The sequence below is a fragment of the Phyllobates terribilis genome, unplaced genomic scaffold (genome assembly GCF_046119375.1).
Source record: "Phyllobates terribilis strain yellow unplaced genomic scaffold, ASM4611937v1 Scaffold_10__3_contigs__length_209671492, whole genome shotgun sequence".
NCBI classification, from domain to species: Eukaryota; Metazoa; Chordata; class Amphibia; order Anura; family Dendrobatidae; genus Phyllobates; species Phyllobates terribilis.
This window is the reverse complement of record NW_027362770.1, coordinates 207183829-207205005: the sequence shown is the minus strand read 5'-3', so window position 1 is coordinate 207205005 and position 21177 is coordinate 207183829. Positions and strand designations below refer to the sequence as shown.

Here is a 21177-nt window from a genome sequence, read left to right as displayed (position 1 = left end):
TCTCCTTCTGTCACTGTCACTCTATGCCTAACCTATCTCCTTCTGTCACTAACAATTCTATGCCCAACCTCTCTCCTTCTGTCACTAACACTCTATGCCCAACCTCTCTCCTTCTGTCACTAACACTCTATGCCCAACCTCTCTCTTTCTGTCACTAACACTCTATGCCCAACCTCTCTCCTTCTGTCAATAACACTCTATGCCCAACATTTCTCTTCTGTCACTAACACTCTATGCCCAACCTCTCTCCGTCTGTCACGAACACTCTATGCCCAACCTCTCTTCTTCTGTCAGTAACACTCTATGCCCAACCTCTCTTCTTCTGTCAGTAACACTCTATGCCCAACATCTCTCCATCTGTCAAAAACACTCTATGCCCAACCTCTCTCCGTCTGTCACTAACACTCTATGCCCAACCTCTTTTCTTCTGTCACTTACACTTAATGCCCAACCTCTCTTCTTCTGTCAGTAACACTCTAGGCTCGGCCTCTTTCCATGGCCTGGACAATAGGCGTTAATTCCTAAACTTCTGTGGTATCAGTATGACCCTACATCACACACAGAATGCAGAGCTAGAAATGAACAATGAATATACTAATGGAAACACACAAACCTCGCAGGTCATCATCGCCCTTTGTCAGTGCTGTGTCCTGACAATAAGAAGCAAAGGCATAAAGAGCCACGCAGTGCAGAATTAGACGGGCTGCAACCTAATACTTACAGCCCATTCAGCAGGAGGGTGGCGAGAATCTACCTTCACCTTCTTACAAAACCTCCTCCCACCATTACACGTGAAGTCGCCCCACCACCATTATGTAGGGGAGACGAGAAAACAGTGAATATCCATTTTCTGAATTATTATTTCCTTCCTCTTGTTTTCTAGTGCTGGTGTTGGACGGACGGGAACATTTATAGCCTTGGATCGCCTCATGCAGCACATACGAGACCATGAGTTTGTAGATGTCCTTAGCCTTGTAGGAGAACTGCGCTCTTACAGGATGTCTATGGTGCAGACGGAGGTTTGTATATACTGGACAATGTATATCTATAATGTACGTCTATAGTATGTGTATGTATGCTGTATATATAATGTATGTCTGTTATGTGCTCCTGTGTCTTGCTCAGTGGTGGTCGGCCTCCTCACCTCGATGTGTCTCTGACCACCTTGTACTTCTGGACACTTATCACCTTGTACTTCTGTGTCTTGCTCAGTGGTGGTCTGGCTCGGCCTCCTCACCTCGGCTGTGTCTCGGATATTGAACACCTTTTTTTTCTAAGAAAGACAAAACCTCATTTTTACTTTCTTAAATGATTTCAGGTTCATAAACCTTTTGTATTGACGACTCTGTAGATGTTCAATAATAAAATTAATAATCAAAAATTTAAATTGTGTAATAATGTGCCCATGGTGCAGTTAGATGTAGACGGGATGACACTTGTGCCCGGGGTACAGTTAGATGCAGCTGGGATGACACTTGTGCCCGCGGTGCAGTTGGATGTAGCCGGGATGACACTTGTGCCTGCGGTGCAGTTGGATGTAGCCGGGATGACACTTGTGCCCGCGGTGCGGTTAGATGTAGCCGGGATGACACTTGTGCCCGCGGTGCAGTTGGATGTAGCCGGGATGACACTTGTGCCCGCGGTGCAGTTGGATGTAGCCGGGATGACACTTGTGCCCGCGGTGCGGTTAGATGTAGCCGGGATGACACTTGTGCCCGCGGTGCAGTTGGATGTAGCCGGGATGACACTTGTGCCCGCGGTGCAGTTAGATGTAGCCGGGATGACACTTGTGCCCGCGGTGCAGTTAGATGTAGCCGGGATGACACTTGTGCCCGCGGTGCAGTTAGATGTAGCCGGGATGACACTTGTGCCCGCGGTGCAGTTGGATGTAGCCGGGATGACACTTGTGCCCGCGGTGCAGTTAGATGTAGCCGGGATGACACTTGTGCCCGCGGTGCAGTTAGATGTAGCCGGGATGACACTTGTGCCCGCTTTGCAGTTAGATGTAGCCGGGATGACACTTGTGCCCGCGGTTCAGTTAGATGTAGCCGGAATGACACTTGTGCCCACGGTGCAGTTGCATTCTTCTTTTTCTTTGTCTGAGAACTGCCGCCGTAGTTTACCGAACATCTTGAAGTTCACAGGCATATCCTGCTGCACGCTTTTCTGGTAGTGGCAGCTGCTCAGGCAGAAATATCTGCCAAGGCTTAACTCTGGCTTCCCTTGTTTTTACATTCATGTGAACCTGGAGTTTGATAATGGCCACTTGCTTAGGTAGCTCCAGAGGTCCAAAATTCATCCTAACACTTTCAGCATTGTGTGTGGACTTAACAATATCACTGTTTGTCAAGATGAGTCTGCCACTCCAAAAGCATACCTGGAATCAGTGTGAATGTGTGCTGTCTTACCTTCTACCACTATACACGCTGAAGTGATGGTTTTCTGCTCCTTCTCCTGCGCTGAGGAGTGGCGTCTGTTTCATCACATCTTCCAAGGTGGTCCTCACATATCTCAAGCTAGGATTGCCCTCATGGCAGTACCTGGAGCCATCTACAAAACGGCATTAGAAATTGGGGTTTCAATAACATTCTCTAGTTCTTTTATCTAATTTTTTGTCCAATGACAGGCATAAGTTGGTTTAATGTCCAGTAATCTTCATTAGAAATTATTAAAATATAAGGAAGATGGTATAAAGAAGTTTTTGGACATGTTTCGAGTTGATCCGACTCTTAATCAAAGATTTAAAAAGTGACAAACAAGCCTTCAACATGTTTTTTAAACAAGGATCACCAGTGAATCTGTAGCCTGTGAAATTACTGTTTAATTTAGGATTTTCCTCATTAGAATACGATATGGTTTAAATGGTTTGGGTATTTGTATGTAGCAATTCACATTGCAAACAAATCCACGCATATATTTACAAAAAAGTGACATATCTTGGGTTTCTATAGATTGGAACAGTAGAGCGTGAATATCAATAATATGAAATATGCATATATTGTATATGGTCAATATCAAAATTACATGACTGAGAATATATACACTGCTCAAAAAAATAAAGGAAACACGTAAACAACAGAATATAACTCCAAGTAAATGAAACTTCTGTGAAATCAAACTGTCCACTTAGGAAGCAACACTGATTGAGAATCAATTTCACATGCTGTTGTGCAAATGGAATAGACAATAGATGGAAATTATTGGCAATTATCAAGACACCCTCAATAAAGGAGTGGTTCTGCAGGTGGGGACCACAGACCACATCTCAGAACCAATGCTCTCTGGCTGATGTTTTGGTCACTTTTGAATGTTGGTTGTGCTTTCACACTCGTGGTAGCATGAGACTTACTCTACAACCCACAGAAGTTGCTCAGGTAGTGCAGCTCATCCAGGATGAGCTGCAGCAAGAAGGTTTGCTGTGTCTGTCAGCGTAGTGTCCAGAGGCTGGAGGCGCTACCAGGAGACAGGCCAGTACACCAGGAGACGTGGAGGGGGCTGTAGGAGGGCAACAACCCAGCAGTAGGACCTCCACCTTTGTGCAAGGAGGAACAGGAGGAGCACTGCCAGAGCCCTGCAAAATGACCTCCAGCAGGCCACAAATGTGCATGTGTCTGCACAAACGGTTAGAAACCAACTCCATGAGGGTGGTATGAGGGCTCGACATCCACAGATGGGGGTTGTGCTCACAGCTGTTCACATGATGCGTATGTATCAGGGTTGTATCACCCAGTGCAGTCTACTCCCCAGTCTTCTGTCCGGCCAGGTCAGGTAGTTTTGGGCATAAGTTTGTCCTTCTTTGTAGTGCTACATGGTGGTGTGCCCCCATCGCCACACCACATGATTTGGAATTCCAATCCTCCGAGTCTGGGTAAACTGTAGTTGGGTCTTGAGGCAGAGGTGGGTGAAGGTGGCACATCGGAGAGCAGGGTTGGGTTATTCATCATACCAAAACCCAGGCTGGGATTGAAAAGCAACTCTGGCATGTAGAACTGACCAGCTCACATTCAATATCTCCCCCATCCCCCTAACCCTGCACACATAGAACGCTGCAGTGAATTACAGTTTACTGATTAGGTCACGGCCCCACTATCAGTATTCGGTCAGTATTTTTTCTCAGGAGTGGGGATCAAATACTTATTTCTCACTGCAAAATGCAAGTAAATGTATCTAATTTCTACAATGTTATTTTCTTGATTTTTTTGGGATATTCTATCTTTCAATGTTAAAATTAACCTACCCTTAAAATTATAGACTGTTCATGTCTTTGTCAGTGAGCAAACTTACAAAAACAGCAAGGGATCAAATACTTATTTCCCCCACTGTATATCTTTTCACTGACTGACCTAATTCCAGAAAACTTGGTATCACAAATATTAGGGGGTTGAAGGAAATGGACATATCTCGACAAACTCCAAGCACAACTTACAAGATCTCTGCAATCCTATCTACAATCACTCCGTCCATCTTCCGGAGTGCCCTAACCAACCCCTCTGGTCTGCGTGGGGTCTTTCAAGCCCACGCTTACCTGCACGGTGAGGCCTGCCATTCGTTTTGTAGTCGCTGGCATCATGAAGCTTTCAGTGCCCTTTTTGGAGGAGACTCCCTGCCCTTTCATGGCCTGACAGTGCTGGTCCTGATTCAAGTGCACACTGCTCCCGTGTGTGACGATACAACTTAAAATCTTAATTAGCCAGACGATTAGATTTCTTAATCCAAGAGAAATACATTATTGTGTTTTATTAGAGATTGCTGGCTGTGCTTTATTAATGTTCTGCTTGAATTCAGTCTCCCCACCAAGGAACAGGAGTTGCCCAGGGGAAGAAATTGCACGACCCACCTCGGAGTCCTGGTATCCCCCAGTACACCTGGAACACTTGTGTGATGAAGATCGAGCAGTAGCAAAACAGATGCTGAGAGAAGAGTGTCATGCATTCTCCAAAGAGGACTCTGATATAGGCTGTATCCCGTTGTTGCAGTTGAAAATCAATTTGAAAGACACGACCCCAGTAACCAGAAGTTACATGTCTGTGCCGAAACCATTACACAGTGAATGAAAGAGTATTTACAAAACCTAATCAACAGAGGTTGGGTCCAAAAGTCGAAGTTGTCTTATTCCTCTCCTATTGTCTGTGTTAGGAAGAAGGACGGTACGTTGAGACTCTGTTGAGATTACCGGGAACTAAACCGAAAATCAGTACCTGATCGACACCCGATACCAAAAGATCCAAGATATGCTGGATAGCCTATCAGGAAGCACCTGGTTCTCTGTCCTCGATCAGGGTAAGGCAAGCCACCAAGGATTTGTCGAAGAGTCCAGCAGACCCTTGACAGCATTCATCACACCGTGGGGATTATATGAGTGGATCCACATACCGTTTGGGCTCAGTTCAGCTCCAGCAGAATTCCAGAGGAGCATGGAGACATGTTTAGAAGGATTGAGGGATGATATCTGCCAGTTGTACTTGAATGACAATGTGGTACACAGCAAAACCTTCCAGGAGCATGTTGAACACTTGAGGACCGTATTACAACGGTATCAACAACACGGAGTTAAGTTGACCCCAAAGAAGTGTGAACTGTTCAAAAGACAAGTCCGATTTCTAGGGAAAATTGTGTCCAGAGAAGGATATACCATGGACCCAGCAGAAATCGCTCCGGTACTGGCCTTAAAAGATAAGCGGCCCTCTACTGTCGGGGAGTTGAGGCAGATCTTGGGATTCCTCTCCTACCATCGTACTTACGTTCGGAACTTCTCCAGGATTGCCGCCCCACTATACCTCCTCTTGGGGGGGGGGCGACAAAGACAACACCCATGTAGAAAAAGAAGAACGCAGGTAGGACCGGGCTTAAAAGAAACAACGCCGTTTCGTCCCAACAGCCCATTCTCTGGACAGCAGACCACCAGGAGGTATTTGAAGAACTAGTAGACTACCTGGTAAAACCACCCATCTTGGGATATCCTGATTTCAATTTACCATTTGTTCTTCATTGTGACGCTTCTCAAGTTGGTCTAGGATAGGAGCAGCCCTGCATCAGCATCAAGATGGAAAATTGAGAGTCATCGGTTACGGTTCCAGAACGTTGACAGACGCCGAGAAGAATTACCATCTACATTCCGGAAAATTGGAGTTCCTGGCATTGAAATGGGCTATCTGTGAATGATTTAGAGATCATCTCTACTACAGCAAAGAGTTTGAGGTATACACTGACAACAACACTTTGACCTATGTCCTTACTACAGCCAAACTGAATGCAACGGGTCAGAGATGGGTCGCTGAACTAGCTGACTTCAATTTCAGCATCAAGTACAGGCCAGTAAAATGCATTCGGATGTTGACAGATTGTCGAGAATGCCACCAGAGCCTGAGGAGTTCATGCAAGAATGCTCGGAGGAAGTCAGTCTGGAAGCAATTGAGAGCACTACCCAAGCAGTGCAAGCTTATCAAGAGGAAGACACACCATTGTGGTGTCCGTTGACGGTGGAAACAACGATAAGAGCGAGAGAACAAGATCACCCCTGGTCTATTCAACAACTACCAAAAGGAAAAATCCGTAGAGCGCAACGGGAAGATCGGATAATTGGTAGAATACTACTTTATGCGGACCAAAATCGGTTTCCAATTAAACGGGAGAGAGACAATGAGTCACCAGCAGTATCTGTTTTAGTTAAAGAATGGACGAAGCTCTACCTCAGTGAAGATGGTATCCTGTATCATAAAGGAGGACAAAACCGGAAGTTGGTACTACCCAGAGTATTCCGTAAATGGTGGTCTTCAAAGAACTCCATGAAAACATGGGACACCTGAGAGGGGAAAGGACAACAAACTTGATGTGTGAACATTTCTTCTGGCCGTACATGCAGAGAGATATTGAGAGGTACGTGACCAGGGAGTGTGCGTGTCTGAAAGATAAACATCCCAACACGTTAACCAGGGCACCTATGGGCAACATCCAAACTACGTATCCATTTGAGATGGTCTCAATAGACTTTCTACATCTCGAACATCTCAAGACGTGCAAGGGTGATTGTAATGCACACGCCCGGGCTGAGCGGCGTGTGCGTGTATATGTAGTGATTCCACTGGACCGTGCCGGAGAGTGAATGCCTGGAGGGGCGTAACTAAGTATTCACCCGATCCGACCAGGGTCGCACGACGGCATACGACGCCAGTGCACCAAGGAGGAACCGAGCAAAGGGACCAGGTGCTACTCCAGGACAGACCCCAGACACGGCTGTTGACCCACACCGGGGAACACAGGAACAGACAGGCTAGGCTGGCACACAGACTGGTGGGTATAGGCAGGCACGACTGGTATGCAGGCAGGCGGGTATGCAGGCAGGGACTCAGGAACAGAACCACAGATGTGACGTACAAACACAGCAGAGTGAGGCCGCCCAGAGTGGTGAGCGAGAGCAGGGCAAGACGAGACCGCCTAGAGCGGTGAGCGAGAGAAGAGCAGGACGAGGCCGCCTGGAGCGGTGAGCAAGAGTAGAGCAGGATGAGACCGCCTGGAGCGGTGAACAAGAGTAGAGCAGGACGAGACCGCCTGGAGCGGTGAGCAAGAGTAGAGCAGGACGAGACCGCCTGGAGTGGTGAGCAAGAGTAGAGCAGGACGAGGCCGCCTGGAGCGGTGAGCAAGAGTAGAGCAGGACGAGGCCGCCTGGAGCGGTGAGCAAGAGTAGAGCAGGACAAGACCGCCTGGAGCGGTGAGCAAAGGGTCAGAGCAGAGCGAGACTGCCGGAGCAGCGAGCAAAGGGTCAGAGCAGAGCGAGACTGCCGGAGCAGCGAGCAAAGGGTCAGAGCAGAGCGAGACTGCCGGAGCAGCGAGCAAAGGGTCAGAGCAGAGCAAGACTGCCGGAGCAGCGAGCAAAGAGTCAGAGCAGAGCGAGACTGCCGGAGCAGCGAGCAAAGGGTCAGAGCGGGGCGAGAACCGCAGGAGCAGAGAGTGAGGCAGGGCAGAGGGGACAGGGCTCTGTTCACACGGAACAGACAGGAAGGGAAAGGCAGAACCAGATACCCACAGGGTACTTGCAGTGAAGTAGCGAGTGGACCACAAACTCACAAACGGAAGTACAGTGACAACGAACAGGAGTTAGGTACGAGTTCAGACTCTGCAGAAAAAGGAAAGGTACGGACATAGAGAAAAACAGGAAACAGGCTAGAAGAGTATTCAGACAAGAACAGACACAGTAGCAAGATACAGGAGCGGGTCTAGGTATGCAGACCCTAGAAGGCGGAAGGAACAGGCTAGGAGCGTGTTCAGACAGGACAGACGAGATACAGGAGCGGGTCTAGGTATGCAGCCCCTAGAAGGCGGAAGGAACAGGCTAGGAGCGAGTTCAGACAGGCCTGGAAATACAGCCTCCAGGAAAGGCAGGCAAGCAAACACAGAAAGGGACCTGGCACATTCAGAGTGAAAGAGCACACTGAATGAAACACAATGCTCAGGCAGGGTTTCCTGGGAGGAGCTGGGTTAAATACCAGGTGACAGACAGCAATAGGCTGAGGACGCACAAGGGGTGTGCCCGCAGCAGGTACAAGAAACGGGAAGTGATCGGGCGCCGCCCTTAAGCAGCAGAAACAGAGGCAAGCAAACAGCATGGAGGGAAGCCAAGCTAGCAGACTGGACTGGAGATCAAGTGCGCGCTCTTGCACAGTGGGAGATGGACCACTATGCAAGGATGCCGCCAGGTATGTTACAGTACCCCCCCTTACGCCCCCTCTTCTTCAGGCTTGCCAGAATGTTCCGCAGGGAATTCGAGGGCCAATCCTTCACTTCAATGAGATCACTTCCACTGTCCACAGGAAAAACTGGTCTCATCTGAGTAGCTAGGATGCTACCTCCTGTCCAGCCATCCTCAGCAACAGACGAAACGGGTGGAGTACCAGGAACAGTACACAAGGAAGTCTCTCTCCACTTATTATCAGGTAGCACCCCAGAGGGTTCAGGAGACAACTGGAAGTCCTCCGCCGGGTTGGAGGGGTGCAGAGACTCGGGGGTAACCTCTGCTTCGGGGTACATCTTGTCAGGCTCACAGGATGAAATGGGCGAGGTATCAGGTACAAAGTGTAGAAAAGTCACTGTCTCTTTGTTATCTGGTGGTACCCCGGAGGATTCAGGAAACAACTGGGGGTCCTCCGCCGGGTCGGAAGAGTGCAGAGACTCGGGGGTAACCTCTGCTTCGGAGTACACTAGGTCGGACTCGCTGGAAGAAGCGGGCGAGGTATCAGGTACCGAGTATAGGAGAGTCCCTGTCCATTCGTTATCAGGTAGCACCCCGAAGGGTTCAGGAGACAACTGGAGGTCCTCCGCCTGGTCGGAGGGGTGTAGAGGCTCGGGGATAACCTCTGCTTCGGAGTAAACTAGGTCGGACTCACTGGAAGAAGCGGCCGAAGTATCAGGTACCGAGTATAGGAGAGTCTCTGTCCATTCGCTATCAGGTAGCACCCCGAAAGGTTCAGGAGACAACTGGAGGTCCTCCGCCTGGTCGGAAGGGTGTAGAGACTCGGGGATAACCTCTGCTTCGGAGTACACTAGGTCGGACTCACTGGACGAAGCGGACGAGGTATCAGGTACAGAGTAGAGGGAAGACTCTGTCCATTCGCTACAAGGTAGCACCCCGAAGGGTTCTGGAGACAACTGGAGGTCCTCCGCTTGGTCAGAGGGGTGTAGAGACTCGGGGTTAACTACCGCTTTGAGGTACCCATCGTCAGGCTCACAGGACGGAGCGGACGAAGTATCGGGTACCGGGTGTAGGGAAGTCTCTCTCCATTTGTCAACAGGTGGTATCCCGGAGGATTCAGGAGGCAACAGGGGGTCCTCAGCCAGGTAGTAGAGATGCTCAGACTCGGAGGTAATCACTGCTTCGGAGCACCCTTGGACAGGCTCACCGGTTAAAGTGGGTGAAGCATCAGATTCCGGGTGCAGGAAGTCCTCCTGTGTGGATTCTAGGTGGGCAGAAGTCTCTTCGGGCAGGAGAACTGGTGCGCTACCCACGCACATTACCCGTTGGGACTGCTCCGGGATACAGGGAAGTGAAGCTTCAGCAGGGACTTCAAGGTTGGGGTCAGGAGGTCTTTGGGAGGACAGACCCTGGCGTGACTTCTTGCCTCTATGCCTAGCACGTCTGGACTGCCTCTTGAGGTTGGGAGAAGTATTTCGGAGAGCGTAGTCATCCTGTGTGGATTCTGGGTGGGCAGTAGTCTCTTCGGGCAGGAGGACTAGTGCGCTACCCACACACATTACCCAACGGGGCTGCTCCGGGTTATTGGGAAGTGAAGCTTCAGCAGGAGCCTCCGGATTAGGGTCATCGAAGACCATTAGAAAGGCCACCAGGAAGGCCTGAAGGTCCAGGAGGATAGGATCCTGTGCTTCCCATAGGGGGTTGATCCATTCCAAGGCATCACCCATTAGGTAAGACATCATGAATCCCACCTTAACCCGATCTGTGGGAAAACAAAGAGGGTAGAACTTGAAGTGTAGCATGCATTGCTCCACAAATGCACGACTCAGTCTTGGATCCCCATAGTACGGTGGCGGATCCGCAGGAACGAGTGCTGATAGATCCATCTGGAAGGGTGCGTAATACGCCTGAAACTCAGCTGGTAGCAAAAAAAATACATTTCTTCTAGAAGCACGTATTCGCTGGAAAAAGTCTCATAGAGCGAAGGCCGTGGGGCTCAACGGGAACCATGGCCTGAGCATGCTGTAATGCACACGCCCGGGCTGAGCGGCGTGTGCGTGTATATGTAGTGATTCCACTGGACCGTGCCGGAGAGTGAATGCCTGGAGGGGCGTAACTAAGTATTCACCCGATCCGACCAGGGTCGCACGACGGCATACGACGCCAGTGCACCAAGGAGGAACCGAGCAAAGGGACCAGGTGCTACTCCAGGACAGACCCCAGACACGGCTGTTGACCCACACCGGGGAACACAGGAACAGACAGGCTAGGCTGGCACACAGACTGGTGGGTATAGGCAGGCACGACTGGTATGCAGGCAGGCGGGTATGCAGGCAGGGGGGTACTAGCAGGTAGGAACACAGGCGGGATAGGACCCAGTACACACTGGGACTCAGGAACAGAACCACAGATGTGACGGACAAACACAGCAGAGTGAGGCCGCCCAGAGTGGTGAGCGAGAGCAGGGCAAGACGAGACCGCCTAGAGCGGTGAGCGAGAGAAGAGCAGGACGAGGCCGCCTGGAGCGGTGAGCAAGAGTAGAGCAGGACGAGACCGCCTGGAGCGGTGAGCAAGAGTAGAGCAGGACGAGACCGCCTGGAGCGGTGAGCAAGAGTAGAGCAGGACGAGGCCGCCTGGAGCGGTGAGCAAGAGTAGAGCAGGACGAGGCCGCCTGGAGCGGTGAGCAAGAGTAGAGCAGGACGAGACCGCCTGGAGCGGTGAGCAAGAGTAGAGCAGGACGAGACCGCCTGGAGCGGTGAGCAAAGGGTCAGAGCAGAGCGAGACTGCCGGAGCAGCGAGCAAAGGGTCAGAGCAGAGCGAGACTGCCGGAGCAGCGAGCAAAGGGTCAGAGCAGAGTGAGACTACCGGAGCAGCGAGCAAAGGATCAGAGCAGAGCGAGACTGCCGGAGCAGCGAGCAAAGGGTCAGAGCAGAGCGAGACTGCGGGAGCAGCGAGCAAAGGGTCAGAGCAGAGCGAGACTGCCGGAGCAGTGAGCAAAGGGTCAGAGCGGGGCGAGAACCGCAGGAGCGGAGAGCGAGGCAGGGCAGAGGGGACAGGGCTCTGTTCACACGGAACAGACAGGAAGGGAAAGGCAGAACCAGATACCCACAGGGTACTTGCAGTGAAGTAGCGAGTGGACCACAAACTCACAAACGGAAGTACAGTGACAACGAACAGGAGTTAGGTACGAGTTCAGACTCTGCAGAAAAAGGAAAGGTACGGACATAGAGAAAAACAGGAAACAGGCTAGAAGAGTATTCAGACAAGAACAGACACAGTAGCAAGATACTGGAGCGGGTCTAGGTATGCAGCCCCTAGAAGGCGGAAGGAACAGGCTAGGAGCGTGTTCAGACAGGACAGACGAGATACAGGAGCGGGTCTAGGTATGCAGCCCCTAGAAGGCGGAAGGAACAGGCTAGGAGCGAGTTCAGACAGGCCTGGAAATACAGCCTCCAGGAAAGGCAGGCAAGCAAACACAGAAAGGGACCTGGCACATTCAGAGTGAAAGAGCACACTGAATGAAACACAATGCTCAGGCAGGGTTTCCTGGGAGGAGCTGGGTTAAATACCAGGTGACAGACAGCAATAGGCTGAGGACGCACAAGGGGTGTGCCCGCAGCAGGTACAAGAAACAGGAAGTGATCGGGCACCGCCCTTAAGCAGCAGAAACAGAGGCAAGCAAACAGCATGGAGGGAAGCCAGGCTAGCAGACTGGACTGGAGATCAAGTGCGCGCTCTTGCACAGTGAGAGATGGACCACTATGCAAGGACGCCGCCAGGTATGTTACAGTGATTACGAATACATCTTGATGGTGGTGGACCATTTCACTAGATTTGCTCAACCATATGCCACCACCGATAAATCAGGTCGAACAGTGGCAGAGAAGAGCTTCAATGATTTTGCTTTGAGGTTTGGGTTCCCTATGAGGTTAAACCACGACCAAGGAAGAGAATTTGAGAACCAGCTCTTTGCCAAGCTAGGAAAGTACTGTAGAATTCAGAGATCTCACACAATGCCCTATCACCCAGCGGGTTATGGAAAAGTGGAACATTTTAACCGGACATTATTGTCGATGTTGTTCACTTTAACAGCTGATGAGAAGAAAGACTGGAAGAGTTCCCTGTCAAAAGTGGTACATGCCTATAACTGTACAAAGAGCGATGCAACAGGTTACACACCCTTTTTCCTATTGTATGGATGATCGCCAAGACTGCCAATCGACATCATGATAGATACTCCGGTGTCAGAGACTTACAAAACGTATCCAGAGTCCATTCGGAAATGGAAGGAACAGATAGCAGAGGCATACAACAGAGCGTACAAAGTGGTTACGCAAGGACAGAGCAAGAGTAAGGAGTACTATGATCGAAAATGTTATGGAGCAGAATTGGCACCGGGAAGCAGGGTGCTAGTCAAGAACATACGTGAGAAAGGCGGACCAGGAAAACTTTGTTCGTACTGGGAAGACAAGATGTATGTGGTCATAAGGAGGAAAGCTGATGACAGCCCAGTGTATGAAATCCGATTGGAAACTGCAGACAAGAAAACCAGAATAGTCCATCGGAATTTACTACTACCCTGTGATTATCTCCCATGACAACAAGACTTCCCAGAAGTAGACCGACATCGTCCGAGATTGACTAAGGGACCACCGCAGACTGAAGCTCCAGAGGTGGATAGTGACCTTGAAAGTTGCGCCGTTGTATTTCTCGGACCGGCAAGGGGAGGAATGTACCATCCTCAGGAGAGTGAACTAAGTCCTGAGGCTCCAGAGTTCGTATCAAGGAGTACAGATGAAGTCCAATTCAGATCTGATGATCGAACACCGGCCCCTGAAGAGACTGATCGACACTCAGGAGGAGCGGTATTACCAGACCGCGCGGAAACAAGTGACTCGGGAGAAGTACAGGAACTTACAGAGGCAGCTCCAAGAACATCTGAGGAAGAACAGGAAAGGAGTACGGTGGAAGAAACTTCTGTGACCGAAGAACCCATGTTCTCTGAGGAACAACCCACCAGGAGGATGTCGACTTGAGAAGTGAGGAGGCCCATGATGCTGACATATGAGACACTTGGTGAACAGAGTCAAGTGCCAAGGACTGTCGACTGGAAACAGGTATCTCTGCCTACGGACCAGGTAAGCCCACTGGAGTGGTATTCACCACCGAGAGGCAGTATGGAAGATGTTGGCTACTGTAAAGGCTTGTTTTCATGCTTTGATTTTCCTTAAAAGACTTTGTAGAAACAAAGAACTGTTAAAGCATACAGAGAGAGAGCTGGTTGAAGATGTACGAAAAGCTCCAGCTGAAGAGATGCTGATTGTTTTAATTGTGTTATTATTTCTTACAGCCATCCTACAAGAAAAAGGTCATAAGATTAAGTTGTTATCAATGTTTATGAACGTTATACCAACTTTCACCACTGTCTCAGAATTGGTCAGATTGACCAATTAAGACAAATGTCGAGGACGACATTCAAAAAGGAGGGAAGAGTGTGACATGCAGAAGTAGTGCTGTTGCTTTAAAAGCATTCAGCAACTATTAGAAGTAACACAGTCACAGGAGACAGGGAGGGTTTTAGCATAGCCCCAGGAGGATTGTGGGGAAGTTGTTTACTGTCTGGCTGGAGCCGAAGAGAAAGGTGGTGTGTGTTCTGTATCTCACAGAAGCGCCTGTTAGAACCCTCCTGCTTGCTTTTTTTTCCATCTTGTGTTTTGCGGTCACGTGACCATCTGCCTTTATATTCCATCTCCGCCCTTTTGGCTGTGCTGGACTTCAGTGTTTGACTGTTTCTCTAGCCAGGTGCTTCGGTGCCTTTCTCTGTCAGTTTGCTTGGTCCTACTGCGACCTCTAGTACCTTTTTGTCAGTTTATCTTTTTGTGTTCTGCAACAACTTCTCTGTTTAGGTGTCCCATTTTTGTCCCAGTCCTTAGTTCTTTTAGGGACCCCTCCCCTTATGCTATAGGTCTTCGTTCAGACTAGCCGAGAACTAAGGCGGGTCTGTTCGCTAGGAACAGGCAGCCCGCTACATCGTAGGGATTCAGCTTAGTGTTACTGTAGGGACAGCTTTCCCCTATCTTTCCTTAGTACTTGCTGCAGATCATAACAGCGCCCCTGCAAGTGAAATGGATTCAAGTCAGGAGTGAAGCTAAGCACAGGTCAGGTAGAGTTCCTGAACTAGCAGTGCAGAGTATTGTCAGGCAGAAAGATAAGGACTGGAAGAAATGGTGTCACAGGGCTCATCTCCCTCAGCAAACCCTCCCCGTACTCGATTTCACTGTGCTGTAAAGAATGCTGTGTTCATTAATGTGCCTTTGCATTATAACTGTGCTGTCCTGTACTACTGGGAAGACTGTGAACTGCTGTGCCGCTAAGAAAACTGTACTGTTTGTCACTGGAGTCTGTTGCTCATAAGACTTAACTTGCACTGGCTGTGCAGCTTCTTATTAAATGCTACTGTTCTACCGTTTATGAGGACTCTTGTCAATTTTGTCTGGTCAGCAAGTGAAACAACCTACGTGTCTGTGCCTGAGGGTCGATACCCCTGTGTTCCTGAGAGAAGCTGCCGCACATGGTCTATGGTCGCCCTGAGTAACGGTTCCCCCAGGATTCCAAAGAATTCATGTAACCTGTCTCGCCCCTATCTGAACCTAGCGGCGTGAGCGTAACACTTAGAATAAGAAATTTACGGCTTGTGATTTCGGGGCCTCTCCAAACCTTGTTGGAGTGTTTGTTGAATGTATAACCTTCATGAATGGAGGCGCTTTGTGCATAGATTTAGGTGGTTCATACATGACAGCAGAATACATAGCTGCATAATGAAAACTCTTCATGTGTCCACCCGCTTAGCCGTAGCCCTCAGTAAGTTCTCAGAATTATCCCCTATGAGATTTGTCTGCGCTGAAGACATTAACTGTTTCCTTATTCGAACAATGTCTATGCTATGTGTCAGTAAATTGTGTGTATTTAATGTATGTCTATACTGTGTGTATAATGCATATTGCTGCTATGTGTATGGTACTGTGTGCATCCTGGACTATGTGGACTTACGCCCTGTAAGCCCTGTGCCCTCTGACACCGCTCCTCCGGCTGCGTCTCTTATTGCCCGCCCGGTCTGGTCATCCGGCCATTTCTCGTCTTTTTCAGGAGCAGTTTATCTTTCTTCATCATTGTGTTCAGTTGATGTGGAAGAAGAAGAAACAGCAATTCAGAATCAGCGATGTCATCTACGAGAACGTCCACAAATCCTAGAGCCCACCCTTAGCTGTGAGTACAGGGTCTGCGGGGTTCTGATACTCACTATGAAGCTATAATCATCTTTATTTATATAGCGCCAACATATTCTGCAGCGCTTTACAATTCAGAGGTTCATATACATCAGTCATAAGTAACACCTAAAGATAATACAATAATTACAGCAAAAATAATGGCGCCCCCTGCTGGTAAGAGCTTACAATCTACAATGAGTGGGGGTTGACACAAAGTACAGGGGCTTATTTACAAGGATGGTCCGGCCATCTTGAGGGGATGAGGGGTAGATAAAGGCTGCATGGGCTCATCACCAGCCAGTATCTGTAGTCACCGGCCAGTATCTGTAGTCACCGGCCAGCATCTGTAGTCACCGGCCAGCATCTGTAGTCACCGGCCAGCATCTGTAGTCACCGGCCAGCATCTGTAGTCACCGGCCAGTATCTGTAGTCACCGGCCAGCATCTGTAGTCACCGGCCAGCATCTGTAGTCACCGGCCAGCATCTGTAGTCACCGGCCAGCATCTGTAGTCACCGGCCAGCATCTGTAGTGCTTTTGGGTTCGGTGGAGACTTATGTTTGGAGAAATAATGAATGGGCTATAAAAATATAAGAGGACTTCGATTAGGGAACGTGATAGGCCGCCCTAAACAGGTGTGTTTTTAGGGAGCGCCTAAAACTGTGTAAGTTGTGGTTCGTCTTAAGTTCTTGGGGTAGAGCATTCCAGAGAATAGGTGCAGCTCGGGAGAAGTCTTGGAGCCGGGAGTGGGAGGTACAGGTTAGTGTGGATGTTAGTCGAAAGTCACTTGCGGAGCGTAAAGAACGGGTAGGTCGATAAACAGAAATGAGGGAAGACATGTAGGGGGGTGCCGCACTGTAATGAGGGAAGAGATGTAGGTGGGCGCCGCACTGTGGAGGGCTTTGTGGGTGAGAACAAGCAATTTAAATTGGATCCTATAATGTATGGGCAGCCAGTGCAATGACTGGCACAGAGCGGAGGAGTCTGAGTAACGGTTAGCCAGATAGATGACCCTGGCTGCAGCATTAAGGATGGACTGGAGCGGGGAGAGTCGAGTGAGGGGGAGGCCAATTAACAGAGAGTTACAGTAGTCAAGGCGGGAGTGGATCAGGGCAACAGTGAGGGGTTTTTGTTGTTTCCAAGGTGAGAGAGAGGCGGATTCTAGAGATGTTCTTCAGGTGCAAGCGACAAGAGATTGTATGTGGAAGGTGAAGGAGAGATTGGTGTCAAACACAACGCCCAGACAACGCGCCTTCTCGCTCGGTGTTATTTTGGTGCCACACACGGAGAGAGATGTCAGATTTAGGGAGGTGAGTAGACGGCGGGAGCAGAAGTTGTTGTTTTGGAAAGGTTGAGTTTCAGGTAGAGAGCGGACATGATGTTAGAAACTGCGGCCAGACAGTCACTGGTGTTCTGTAGTACAGCGGGGGTGAGGTCAGGGGATGAGGTGTATAGTTGTGTCATCAGCATAAAGATGGTACTGAAAGCCAAATTTGCTGATGGTCTGTCCAATTGGGGCTGTGTAGAGAGAGAAGAGTAGAGGGCCAAGGACTGAACCCTGAGGAACCCCAATAGTGAGAGGAAGGGGGGAAGAAGTTGAGCTAGCGACCATTACACTGAAAGAGCGGTCAGATAGGTAGGAGGAGAACCAGGAGAGAGCAGTGTCCTTTATGCCGATTGAGTGGAGCATAGAGAGTAGGAGATGGTGGTCAACGGTGTCAAAGGCTGCAGAGAGGTCAAGAAGAATGAGCAGAGAGTGGTCACCATTACGTTTTGCTGTCAGAAGGTCATTGGTTACTTTGATGAGTGCAGTTTCTGTAGAATGTAGGGGGCGGAAGCCGACTGTGATGGATCTAGAAGAGAGTAAGTGGAGAGGTAACTGGTAAGACGGGAGTAGACCAGGCGCTCCAAGAGTTTAGAGATGAAGGGGAGATTGGAGACAGGTCTGTAGTTGTTTGTGCAGGAAGTGTCAAGAGAGGGCTTTTTTAATAACTGAGTAAAAATGGAGTGTTTGAAGGAGGAGGGGAAGATACCAGAAGAGAGGGAGAGGTTGAAGATTTTAGTTAGGTGAGTAGTGAAGACTGGATAGAGACTGGAGTAGATGTGAGGGAATGGGGTCAGTGGTGCATGTTTAGATTTCTGAATGTGTGATAGGTAGGAGTGTGCTGGGGTGGGCGAGGATTTGTGAGCGTGAAGGATAGGATGTTGTGGTCAGAGACAGAGACCTCTATGTGGTCCGAATAAGCTGCAGTGCCCCCCAAAACCTCCCAATGGGAAAACCCACCCTCCCTCTCTTCTTCATCTTCTTTCTTCCTGGTCCATAGGTGGCATTCACACCTTCATGTGTCACAGTTCATGATCATCATTTACGTAGATATAAATGTTGGCTTTAGGGTGGGTGATGGTTGTGCACGGAGAAATCGCAGTTGACTTGACTGGATGAATGCAATGTGAAGGTTAATCGAGCACCACGTTAAAGATAACATTTCACTTTCAGATCAGACTGTGAAGATCTGAGGTTGTGGGTTGTAATAATCATCTAGGCCGGTTAACGATGCAATACTATTTTATTCCTTACATCAAGGTTTTACAACAACTCCAGGTAAAATGGCCAAAATACATTGCCCCAGTCCATAAATTCACAACCCGGGATTGGTAGTTCCACTGCCCCCATACCGGGCGATCCTCATGGTCTCCCAGCTTTTGGTTAGCCCACAGATTTCGTACTCCAGCTCGTAGAGTCTGTAGTCACAGTCCGCGATCCTCCAGACGACAGATAACACACCGAAGCCCATGTATCCAGCAGCAACAGTCCTTAAAGGAGTATTCCCACGAAAAAAAAGTTAATTTTATTCAATAGATCTTGGAATGATAATAATTTCCACAATCGGATGTGATATAATAATGTTCCTGTGCTGAGATAATCTTATAAATGTTCCCCTGCTGTGTGCTGGGTAATGGCCATGTGTCTGACCGTGCAAGGACATGGTCTGATCATACCACAGCTCCTGGGAGGGGGAGGACGCAATAGAGTATACAGACAGGACAGCAAATGTTTTATCTCACAGAATGAATCCTCTGTAATCCCTTGCAGTAATGTCTGTATTTTTCTTCCTCCCCTGCCCAGGAGCTGTGGTATAATCAGACCATGTTCCATACTTGGTCAGACACAGCCATTACACAGGGGAACATTTACAAGATTATCTCGGCACAGGAACATTTTATTTAAACACATCCAATTGTGGAAATTATGATTATTCCAAGACCTATTGGATAAAATGCACTTTCGTTCATGGGAAAACCCCTTTAAGAAAGTTCCTCAAATCCAGACGACAGATCCAACAATTGAAGCACGTGTGTCCAGCTCAGCTGCCAACTGATCTCCAAATTCAATAGGCCATCCATCTGTGGCTCTATTCCCTCAGCCTAGATAATCTCCTTTTCACGTCACCTTCCCAATCCCCTGACTAAAACATGTGGCTTCTTCCTCCCTCCCTGGGATCAGGCCCCCTGATTGGGCAGAAGTGTTCACACCCTCCCCCTGAAACATTTACTTTTAGCTCAAAGAATGAGGAATATTCCCGAAGCCCATCAATTGGGATTGCATGTGAGACCTCCAGTGGTGATGACTTCCCTGGGTCTACTATCCCCATCCACACAATGGGACTAGTGGCTGGGAGAACAATGGCTTAAAGCCACTGAGATAATGATGAGGTTAATGGAATGATTGCTTTACATTTACCTTTAGCAATCTCCTGTCTGGCCTTATGTACACATAAGATCCAGCCTGCACGTCTTCCTCTGCTTACGGTCATTAAATGGAAACATTTATTCCTGAGCCTGAACTGATGATCAAGCAAATGTCTAATAAAACACCGCAATAAGCTTGATGTAACCGGTGCTCCGTGCTGGAAAAAGTCGGCATCCCTTAGAGCCACAGATTCCGCTCTATGTCCATTGGTCCAATAGTCTTTAGAACAAGGTCAGCTCCTTACACAGTCCTACACTGGTGTAATGGCCTTGGGTTCCTCCTAGTGCAGGACAATGCCTGGACTTGTGGCCAGAAAGGCAAGGAAGATCCTAGCTGATGAAGGCACTGATGCCAGTGCCTAGCCCTCGCTTTCCTGAGACCTGAACACAACTGAGACCCTCTGAGATATTACACATCTGTGCATTCGACAACACCAAGTAGAGCCACAGACTGTACAGGAGCCATTGATTTCCTGATTCGGGTCTGGGAGGAGATCCAGATGTTGTCAGTAGTGGATACAGTCATATGGGAGCCACACACACTATGGGGGAACGGACTTTATGGGGAAGTAGCCTTCGTAGTTTGTTACATAGTGACTAGTTATCTGCTTCTTAACTTCCAGACCATGTATGATCTTGTGTGTCTTTATTCTAGGTGAGAACAGTGCAGTGACCTTCTCCAGCTTTCGGGCTACTCTCACCAGTTGTGCTACGGCCGCTGCTCTGTGATGAAGCCCTGGCCTTAAACCTGACGAGTCTCCTGCACCTTTTCCTTCATGAACTTCAGTATGGACCAAATACAGGACAGTAGATGACAGAAGGAGCTGGAAGCAGTGACACAGCTGGTGCAAGATTTGGAGTCTCACAGTCGGACTATGGATCATACCTCATTTTCCACGTGTTGCGAGGACACTGGGCTGTGTCTTCAGTCTTTGGTCCTGGCTGTAAAGACTAATGTCCCCACAGTTGTATGTAAATTGTGAAGCACAATGTCCGTGTTGGATCTAAGGCTGGAGAGAGTAGATGGCGTAGGCAGGAGCCCCGACATCTCAGAGACCTCCTTGTTATGTATTCAGTTTTCTTTGTGCTATGTGAGTGTATGACACATGTTGGATCGGTGCCAGGGCTGGTACATCTGTATAACGGGCGGGAGCTATATATACAGCAAAATGCACATGAAATAAAATTATGAGAGGACGGTCTCCAATATGATATCCAGATGTAGATAGGCAGGATGCACAGACACTCGCCCGCTTCTAATGGTCAACTGGAACCTCTGCCAGAATATGGCAGCTTGAAAGGCTCTGGTAACACTCGTTCTGCAGCGACTGCAAGCCTCCTCCTAAGGAACGCACCACATTTATGGTTACAATTTCTCACCAAGCTCAGCTTGACTTTTGCCACAAATTGAGGACAACGTTTGGCAAAAAATAGTGTGGACTAAAGAAGGTCAATCAAGAGGCAGTAACTTGTAG

The 21177-nt window shown here is 49.0% G+C and overlaps 1 protein-coding gene across 2 annotated transcripts in view; it reads left to right on the top strand.

Annotated features, from left to right (window-relative positions):
• PTPRO (protein tyrosine phosphatase receptor type O) overlaps positions 1–20899 on the top strand; it is a 621455-nt gene extending 600556 nt beyond the window's left edge. For both annotated transcript variants that reach the window (XM_073650602.1, XM_073650601.1), the window contains 3 exons: positions 884–1019; positions 15833–15952; positions 20358–20899. In XM_073650602.1, the coding sequence (XP_073506703.1) occupies positions 884–1019; positions 15833–15937 (241 nt within the window). In that variant the 3' untranslated portion in view covers positions 15938–15952; positions 20358–20899. The remainder of the gene's footprint in view (positions 1–883; positions 1020–15832; positions 15953–20357) is intronic.
• Positions 20900–21177: the final 278 nt, after the last annotated feature.